The following is a 9,582-nucleotide window of genomic DNA, read 5'->3' on the forward strand; positions in this document are numbered from 1 at the left end:
AGATGCGAAGGAGCGAAAATCGGGGCCAAACCGGTGAAGCCTCTTGCGTCGAAATTCACGGGATTCACAGGATTTTGAAATTTTTTTCTGCCTCTACCCGGCTACCAGAGCCACGTTTTCGTGTATCCCACAGTAGCGAGCATCCCCACCTGCGACCGCGCTCTTTTTACGAGCGTTTCGCGAGCGTTTGTCTCTATTCTCGGCCTCTGTCCCGCCACCGATGGGAAAGTTCGACGGACCAAGTGGCTAAGCGACTTCTCTTCTACAATACCTTCGTTCACTGACCTCCGCGCCTCTTGTGCTCCAGATAGCCCATCAATTTTCACCCGCGCAACCTATAAAAGTACGCGAAATACGTTCGTACTGAAACAACCGCTCGATTTCTACCATCGTCGTTAACCAAGAGAAGGGGGATGAAAAATTTCGAATCACCATCGAACTACGAATCTCGATCCGCAGAAACCTGCACGTATTTTGTGCCATACCGCAAAATCCCCCTTCGGAAAAGAGCGAAACTGCCGGCGTACCCTGGCGTGTCGAAGTAATTATTATTAAAAACCGTTGGTGCCGCGCGCGGGACCAATGGCGGCGCGTAAGCTCGTTTTCTCGAACCGAACGGATCGGTTCCATGCCATTATCCGGCGCGTACCCCTTTTTTTTTCAACGGGGGGGGCGCGTAGCTAGGAAAGAAGAAGGAAAGGGTGTGTGCGAGGGAGGCCAGTCATAAGATACGATGATGGATGCGCGAGGGGTTGTTTCGCGCGCGTAGAGGGAGCGCAAAGGGCCAAAGGGTTCGAGCGGGGTAGCCAATCGCGCGAGAACCCCCGGATACCTACGACCAATCGTATGCAGGGCCCTTACGAGCACGTGGTGGTGGGGAGGGTTGGTTCGTCCTTAGGGGCACGATTTCGTTGCGTCATTCTGACATTCGTTCTGTATCGGTCCTTCGACGAGGACCGGTCGGTTTCGTGGCGACCTTCGGGATCCTTCGTGACTGTCCTTGAACGCTGGTAGAATATTCGGTTCGATCGGTGCTGAGAGTGACGGGTGATAATTATTCATCCTGAGTGTTAATTCTATTCATTAGATTCGTCAAGTATCAATCGATTCGAAGATTAAGATAGATATATCCTTGCGATATTCATCGTATCGATCGATTTAATCGATCATCCTTGAAAAGTGAGGGTGACTTTCCGCGATGCGAGACGAGGATAGTTGATCGTCGGGGAGTCGGTTTGCGAGTGAGGTTCACGGTCATTGACCGTCGTGCTGGATCTTGGAAACAACCCCGATGTGACCGCGAGCTACGTGCCACGGGTATCCTCGAGGGCAGACGCGGCTAAGATGGTCTTCCTGGAAGACCCGAGGATGATCTTTGCGGATATGCGACTACATGCGACCAGCACGCCGACTTCCACTCCGACGCGTTACCACCATCAGAAGTACAGGCCGCAGAACAACAACGACTGTACGCTTTATCGGTTTCGTTCGATGCTGATACAAAAAATTAGGGGTTGGGGACCAAAGTCCTGTCGCGCGTATTTTCGTGTTGGATCAGACCGCACGATGGACGAAGTACTAATCGACGGTGAACTCGTTCCTCTTTTTCAGATGCGGATCTTCACGGCGAGGTGGACGGACCAGAGCTCAGTGGCGACGACAGAAGTATCACCAGTGACATCCAGGATGTCGCTGAGGCGAACCTCGACCATGATTCCATGGACTCGGACAGGGAAGCCCTTAATCTGGTTAGTAAATCACACGTTTCAACCCCTCGTTTCCATTCGTTGCTATATGAGAAAAAGGTTCTGTAAAATACGCTGGTTACAACCAGGATCAGGACTTCCGGCACCGTTTACGTTTCCTTCGAGGAACCTTCTTCTGTCTCCAAGTGACGAGGGTGGGTTTGATTTTTTTACAGTCGCTCGTGAAGAACGCAAAAACTGTTCCCGTTCAATATTTGGCAAATAAATAAAGGAAGCCACTGGGAGATGTACGACGGGGCAGGAAGGGGGGACAGGGGGCTGGGAGGTTTTATAAAACACAAAAGCACAGGATGGACCGTAGTGACCAATATCCTGACCTGGTCGAGTGTAAACACGGCTTTGTTCGACGCCCGTTTACTCTGTAATATTAGGGAGGGTGGCTCTCGCGCGATTTCTCTGATTTCTGCTCCCACGAGATTCCGTGGAGATCGATTCCTTCTCTTCGATACGATCGTTACATTCTAAATAATTCGCAAGACGTTTCCTTCCATCGATTATTTATCACTTGTACACGGAAAGAAAATGTTTGCATAAAGGGACGTGTTTATCAGGTCACGGACGTGTCGCACCGCAACAGCAGCAGCGGTACCAGCGGCAGCGCCTCGTCGCCCAGTTCCGGGGTCAGCAGCCAGATAACCGGAAGTCATCAGCAGCAGCAACACACGGCCAGCCAACAGAACAGCGGCAACTCGCAGGCGGCGCTGGCTGCTCAGCTGGTCAGCCAACAGTTGCTGATGCATGGATCTCTCGGCGCTCTTGGCCCGCAGGAGATCCAGGCGCTGGCCTCGACCTTCCAGCAACAGCAACAGTCGCTGCAGCAACAGTTGCAGCAGCTAGCGATGTTCCAGCAAGCGAACTCCGCGGCGGCGGGCCAACTTCCGGCACAGGCGCAGTTCTTCCTGCAGAACCAGGTTCGTCCACCATTCGAGATTGCCTTCGAGTTGCTTCTCGAGGAATTCTTGGGAGAGAGGATCTTGTTGTTGGCAGCGATATCGTAATTTGGTGAAGCTGTTTTAATTTCAAATTATCGCCTCGAGAACTTTGCGCCATCGGATATCGATCTCCTTCAGCGACAAAGTCCTCTTCTCCCTCGTGTCGCGCGAAAGTTGACACGAACTTCAATCCCCGGTCGAGGGAATTACGCTGGGAGCGCGAACAAATGCACTCGAATTCGCATTGTTCTCCCGGCACAGGGGTACTCTGGCGAATTACCCACTCGATGCGAATTTGATTCGAATCGCGGCCAGACCAGGGAACGGCTAAGAGGAGGTAGATGAGCGCGAGCCCAAAGACGACGTTCCTCTCTGCACGGTATCTGATCGGTCGTACGAAAAGAAGTAGACGTCTTATTCTTCGGGGACGGTTCGCTCGATTTGACGCGGAGATAGCCGCCTGGAGATGTCACAAAGGGACAGGGTTCCTACTCGTTTGGCTCCGCGATGTCTCTTGCGAGAGGCTCCCGGTCGAGCTCGCGATCATTGTCGAGTAGAATCGCGCGCGATTAGAATGCGACGATGCACATTGGGGAACCTCATTGGGAATTTTAAGGATATTAAGAAATTTTCGAGGACTCGCGAATTTGCTGAGGTCCTTCGACGTGTTGCGACGTGAAAAGATGGGACGTCCGATTTGTTCATCCGCGTAGAGGAGATAGGAAGCGAATATATAATAGACGTTGTTTGCAATTGGAATTTTCTTTGAACAATCGTTTATGCGTTTCGTACGTTTTGTCCTGTGCGAGATCTTTCTTCGGATCGAAGGAAGAAAAATCGATATATCCGGGGACGCGATGAAAAACGATCCTCCTTCCTGGATCCCGGACGATTCCACCCCCTTTTTGGCCAGCCTCGAGGCTCAATGAAAGCCCCGGAGGTCTGCGCGTTTACGAAAAAAATTTCTATAGATTCCGTCACGTGGAGCGCGTGCACGTAACCTCCTGGAAAAACTAACAAAACGACTTCGAACTTGAGCAGATTTAATGGCCGTGGTACGTAGAGCTGCGAGCATTAAAGCCGGGTCTTCCGTGTCTCCTTTGAAAGGTGCGACAAGGAGAGAGATTCGTCGTTCCCTTCGGCACCTTGCCACGGGGTGCCTTTTGTTACCTCACACGTGGCCAGGCTGTTTCTTTTCTCCTTCCGTGTACCCCGCTTCCCCTCCTTGGTCCCACCTCCTGGTCTCTCGCTCGCTCTCTATCTCGAAATCTTTTTCTTCTTCTTCGCTCGTATCGAATCGAGCAACCCCCTTCGGTTTTTTATTCCCATTGAGAACAGTCGCGGGATTAGAAGCGTGGACACACGAGCTCCTCCATGATCGCGCAACCCTTCCTTCGAGTGGGCTGCAACCTGCCCGAAGGAACCCTTTCGAGGGTTTTACACGCATGGCGTAATAGCATCGTCGTCCCTGTAACAGAGGTTTCATTCGTTTTGGAGCGTGCTTCGGTCGGCCAGCTGACACGTAACATCTCAACCATGGAGAGGAGGCCGTGGGTGCCACCGCGTTGAAACCAGCTCGTGTAATTCAGCGTGTATCCTTTCACGCAGAATTGGAGAAAATCGAGGAGCATCGTTTCCTGGATTTCAGTCATTCAGTCCGCATTTCAAATCGTTCTTATCGATGGTCGGAATCGTGCTGCGTTCCCGCTGTTTCACCCGGTATCACTTTCACTAGGCATCGTTCCGCGCAACTCGGCGATCGCGCGATCCGCAACTGCGCTCGAGACGCACAGAGGGAACGTAACACGAGCGGCTGGTCATGCTTTCTAGTTTTTATATTTTAGAGAATTCAAATGTTTCGTGAGGTGCGCGCAGGTGAATCGCGACTCGAGCAACCTGTGCGAGGGGGGGCCAAGTCGCGTGGCGGTCTCTCGAGCACCCTTCGCAGGGTGTCTTCGCGGCGGCCGACAATAAGCATAAACGGGGCCCGACACGCGACCCAGGAACCCTTTCCCTCGCCAGGCGGCGCGTTTCGCACGAGCCCCTTATTCTCGTAATCGAGCATCTGGTTAAGAAAAGGGTGAAGATAATCGATCGGTCCGGGCGTCCCTCGGGCGACTCCTCGCGTACCTGTCCACGGGCGCAACACGTGTCGCCTTTCGAATGGAAACCGCTTAATCCTTCGTGGCGCGGAACAGCTTGGCTGAACGTGCGCCATTTATCTCGTACCTCGGGGTTAAAAGATTCCTGCGCTCGATAATCGACGAGATTCGCGGTACGATACGTAAGGATTTTTAAATTTCCGAGAAATCTATTATTTATTTATTTAGTTATTTATTTATTTCACCGAGGACCGTCTCTGTCTCTCTCTCTCTCTCTCTTTCTTTTTCTCTCTTTCAATATCGCTTCCGGGTGTGAGTCATGCCGATTCAGGAAACGTAGAAACGAACGAAAGCGGAATATTTTATAGTTACAGGCCTCGCTGATTGCTTTGGCCGATAATTAGTGTAATTATTAGTAGCGGAATGGATCAGTGCAATGTTGTCGATCAATGGTCGTAAACGTCTTGCAGGGGCTGTTGCAGAGCGGTGGCTACTCATCAAGACCCAGTCATCCGCGCTCACAGTCCGTGCAGGTACGACAGACCATCAAGCTCCAAATTCAACGAGAACCTTAACCCTTTAAAACCGATTTTTCACTCCCTTATCGGAAAGAGAACGTTCGAGTCACGAATAAAACAGTAGCAAAATTTGACTTTCACTCCGCGTAACGTTATAAAGGGTTAAAATAGAAAGTTGCACCGGATGTACGAAAGAGGATTTCGATTCTGTGCGATCAGGTGCAGCAGGCAGTGGCGCAGGCAGCCCAGCAACTGCAAGCTCTGCAGAAGCAGCAGGCTCTTCAGGGTAGCGGTGGCCTGGTCGGTCGGAATTTGACGCAGCAGAGGTCACCACCACCGCCTGGCACCCCTCCAGCGGTGAAGCAACCGCCCCCAAGGCTGGAACCATCCCCCGAGGAAACGACGGACCTCGAGGAACTGGAACAGTTCGCCAAAACGTTCAAACAGAGGCGGATCAAGCTGGGCTTCACTCAGGGCGACGTTGGTCTCGCCATGGGCAAACTGTACGGCAACGATTTCTCTCAGACAACGATCTCCAGGTGTGTTTCTGTTTCAGAAGAAAAAATTTCAGTTTCAGAATTGATTGGTGTGATCGAACGGTGATTGAATTGTTTCTCAGGTTCGAAGCGTTGAATCTTTCCTTCAAAAACATGTGCAAACTGAAGCCCCTCCTCCAGAAATGGCTGGAGGACGCGGACAATTCCTTAAACAATCCTAACTCCCTTTCGAACCCGCTCACCACACCGGAAGCCATCGGCAGGCGGCGGAAGAAGAGGACCTCGATAGAGACCAGCGTGAGGGTAGCTCTGGAGAAAGCTTTCATGCAGAACCCGAAGCCCACGTCGGAGGAGATCACAGTATTAGCGGACAGCTTGGCCATGGAGAAGGAAGTCGTCCGGGTATGGTTTTGCAATAGGTAAGCGTTAAAATCAACCCCTATCATCTCGAGTTTTCCCTTTTATTTCAACGAGATCTCTAACAGTGTCTCCGATTTCAGACGACAGAAGGAGAAGAGGATCAATCCGCCAACAGCAGCGATGGGCAGCCCAACGATGGCGTCTCCTGCGCCCTCGGTCTTCGCGTCACTCGCGAGCTCCATGTCCGGCAGCCCTCTCGCGCTGACGACGCATTCCTCAGGCATGGCTCACTCTCACCCCCATCCGACGCCCTTAGGCTCGCCATTGCCTCTGGCGTTGGTCGCGTCGGCAGGCGGAAACTATCATTCGCTGAGCGGCAAGTCGCACGAGTGACACCAGCAGCCCACCCACCAGGGGGACGCTATTTTTCATCAGCACCATCAGCAACCACCGCATCAGCAGCCACAACAGCGACGTTTGTGCAATCTACCCGAGTTCTATCATTAGTCCGCCGTTCGATCCGTCGATGATCCAAGCGGCGACCTGGCGGACGCTCGTCGACGGGTACCTGCCGCCAAAGGGAATTTGGCCAGGCGAGATCGTTGCGAGTCGAAACGGTACAGGGCCATGGGAGTGGAGCAGGGGCCTTGGGCACGGCTGGTTCACGGGACGATACGATTCGAAACATATCCTGGTGTCGAGGGATTCCGCTGCGTGGAAGCGAATTCGACACGGAGCTACCCTCTCGGTGAGAAGGGGGATACTGGAGGAGCAAGCGTTACTCGGTTCTTCGGTATCGTTTCGGTGCAAGGTATAATTATCACTTGAAGAGTATACGAATCGCGAGGAGACACACCGCGGAGTCATCGGAGCGCGTGAAACACCGGCAACTTAGAATAAATTCAATGTCGCCCAAAGACAGCGAGCAGAGGTTTGTTGGACACCGTGTTTCGTTAAACGTTTCGCGTTCTTCTCAGTATTATGTTCATCTTCGATTGGAACGAAGGTCTCAACAGCTTTGGGAGAGAATTATATCGTCGTCCTATTTAAGAATCCCGTACGATTTCTGAAAGAGTGATCCACGAACAGCGAGCTACGACACTTTGGGATCTTCGTTCCCGCGTAAGATGTAAGGCGCATACGGGGCGCAATTAGCGACGCGAATGCAAATAACCGCGAGCAGCCATGGAACAGACCAATAATCGGTTTCTGCAGCTTGTCAACTTCAAGGGGAACCGTTCGACGATCCATGCAATTATCGTTTGGTTCCCCTTCGCGACCGTCGAGCTTTCTGTTAGCGTCGCTTCGTACCCTTTCGGTTTCCTCTGTTTCACAGTCTCGAAAAATCGTTGGAACTTCTCGAAATTGTGAAACGAGCCTCAAAAGAAAATGTAACAGACGGTTCTCGAAATTCATCAGCGAGCGTTCCGGATAAACTCGAGACGGTTCCCTCGAAGATGGCGAACGTTCTTCAGAGGTATCCGCCTCTCGGTGGTAAGCAGGGTTTACGCGCCGCTTACAAGGGAGCTGCGGTTTCTTCGGGATCGAGAGCTTGTCTGCTGACAATGAGAATGTTCACTGCCACCAGAGAAGCGCTTATTTCCTCTGAACGCTAAACGATGCCTCGCATTTTACGGAACCTACACTTACCCCCTGGTGTGGAGAACGCTTAGACGCTTCGAGTACCGAAAAACGATTATCCACAGCTTCATGGAACCCGCGTTTCGTCTACGTTTATCGAATATCATTTAACAGAGAGTACCCAGACGAGCTTACGATGCTCGTAGCTCCAAGCTCCCGTGTAGGTGGTGATCGCGCGGCGAGGTCCGACAATACGATTGTAAATAATTACGCATACGTTTGCGTGTCTGTCGTCATACATATCCACGTCCCGAGTCTGTACATATAGGGGAGGGGTAGGAGAGAGAGAGCGTGCGAGCGAAACAACGGAGCTAGAAAAATAGAAATGGAGTATCGAGGAGGAATACGAGGGGGGTGGTCTCTTTCATCCTCCACGGTCGAGGTCCTCGTCCGTGCCTTGGACGATTGATTTTCACCGAATCGTAGTTACTCAAGCCAAAGTATCGTCACGCCTAATCGCCAAATACGCGTGGCGCCTAAATAAGATAGAGGAGAGGGAAGGGAGAACGACGGGGGTTCCAAGGGGGTGAACGAGACGGCGCGACTCGTATTCACGATTTCATGGGTAGACGCGAGGATTGCCAGTTGTAGATACGTCTATACACGTGTACATACGGTATATATATATACACACACAGACAGGTTACACGCGAATTAATCCACGTAGCTCGTATACGGTTTTCTCACGGGTCGATCGACGCGCTCTTGGTCGAAGGGTTCGCGATGTCGTCGTTTTGGGGTGTTCAGAGATCGTCTAAGGAAGACACGTGAATTTTCGCTACCGCGAGGCGTCGAGATCGACTCCGCGAAGTGGTGAACTCCCGGTGACTAATTAAGGGCGATCTTGTGCGACTGTGGGAAGAAACGAATGGCGATCACGTTGGCAAGCGTGTCACGAAAACGATTTACTTGCATACTTAGAAGTTTGTACTCGTAATTCGTCGATGTACGTATATAAATATATTATGTTATATATATATCCGTGTGGGGGTGTGTGCGAGAGTGCGCGCGTGTACGAATGAGCGCGTTACATGGCGAGAATGTGGATGCAGAGGTTGGCGCAGGAGGCGATCATCGGGGATATACATATGCATGTATAAATATACATATTATACATAAATATATAGTGATTAAACGCGTTGTAAATAATAAGGTGAATCGGCTGAGAACGGTTTTAGATTAGCGGGATCCGCGGCGGATTTGTTCACCGTGACTATCGTTTCTTATTAACGCGACGATTATTAATAGGTAATCCTTAATTGTAGGGTATCATCCATTGGGCAAACGCTGTCGTAATCGCGATCGTAATTACGAGAGGTCTAGACTCCGATAAGCATGATTGAATTCGCTGCGCGAAACCATTTTTTATTTTTTCCATTCACCTATTAATTTCTATCTATACTGGTCGATGATGAAACGACGATCGCGGAGTTGTATCGCCGATAAACGGATCGAAAACCGGCCGTTGCTTTTTAAGTACTGATAAACCGCGATAACGGTTACACCGTTACGATATTAATTACCGGACGCCGATAATCTTGACATTGAAGACTATTTTTGGCGGACTCCTCGGCACCTCGATATCTCGTTATTACGACCGTCGACGTCAGCCGTAGTAAATCCGTGTACATTTGTTGCAACAGTTCTCGTTTTATGGATATACACGTACGTAAATGGCGATCGAGCGTGCGTTCACGTATACGCGTATCATTTAACACGATGTATGTATATATATATATATTTGATATTATATTATATGTAATTTT

The 9,582-nt window shown here is 50.9% G+C and overlaps 1 protein-coding gene across 4 annotated transcripts in view; it reads left to right on the forward strand.

The window, feature by feature from the left end:
• Positions 1–7,181, forward strand: part of LOC143433291 (uncharacterized) — a 98,413-nt gene extending 91,232 nt beyond the window's left edge. For 3 of the 4 annotated variants that reach the window (XM_076910582.1, XM_076910584.1, XM_076910583.1), the window contains 6 exons: positions 1,612–1,748; positions 2,318–2,677; positions 5,271–5,333; positions 5,538–5,857; positions 5,938–6,234; positions 6,316–7,181. In XM_076910582.1, the coding sequence (XP_076766697.1) occupies positions 1,612–1,748; positions 2,318–2,677; positions 5,271–5,333; positions 5,538–5,857; positions 5,938–6,234; positions 6,316–6,568 (1,430 nt within the window). In that variant the 3' untranslated portion in view covers positions 6,569–7,181. The remainder of the gene's footprint in view (positions 1–1,611; positions 1,749–2,317; positions 2,678–5,270; positions 5,334–5,537; positions 5,858–5,937; positions 6,235–6,315) is intronic. The other variant, XM_076910585.1, reaches the window with a different exon arrangement.
• Positions 7,182–9,582: the final 2,401 nt, after the last annotated feature.

The sequence above is a fragment of the Xylocopa sonorina genome, chromosome 2 (assembly GCF_050948175.1).
Source record: "Xylocopa sonorina isolate GNS202 chromosome 2, iyXylSono1_principal, whole genome shotgun sequence".
In the NCBI taxonomy this organism is placed as follows: Eukaryota; Metazoa; Arthropoda; class Insecta; order Hymenoptera; family Apidae; genus Xylocopa; species Xylocopa sonorina.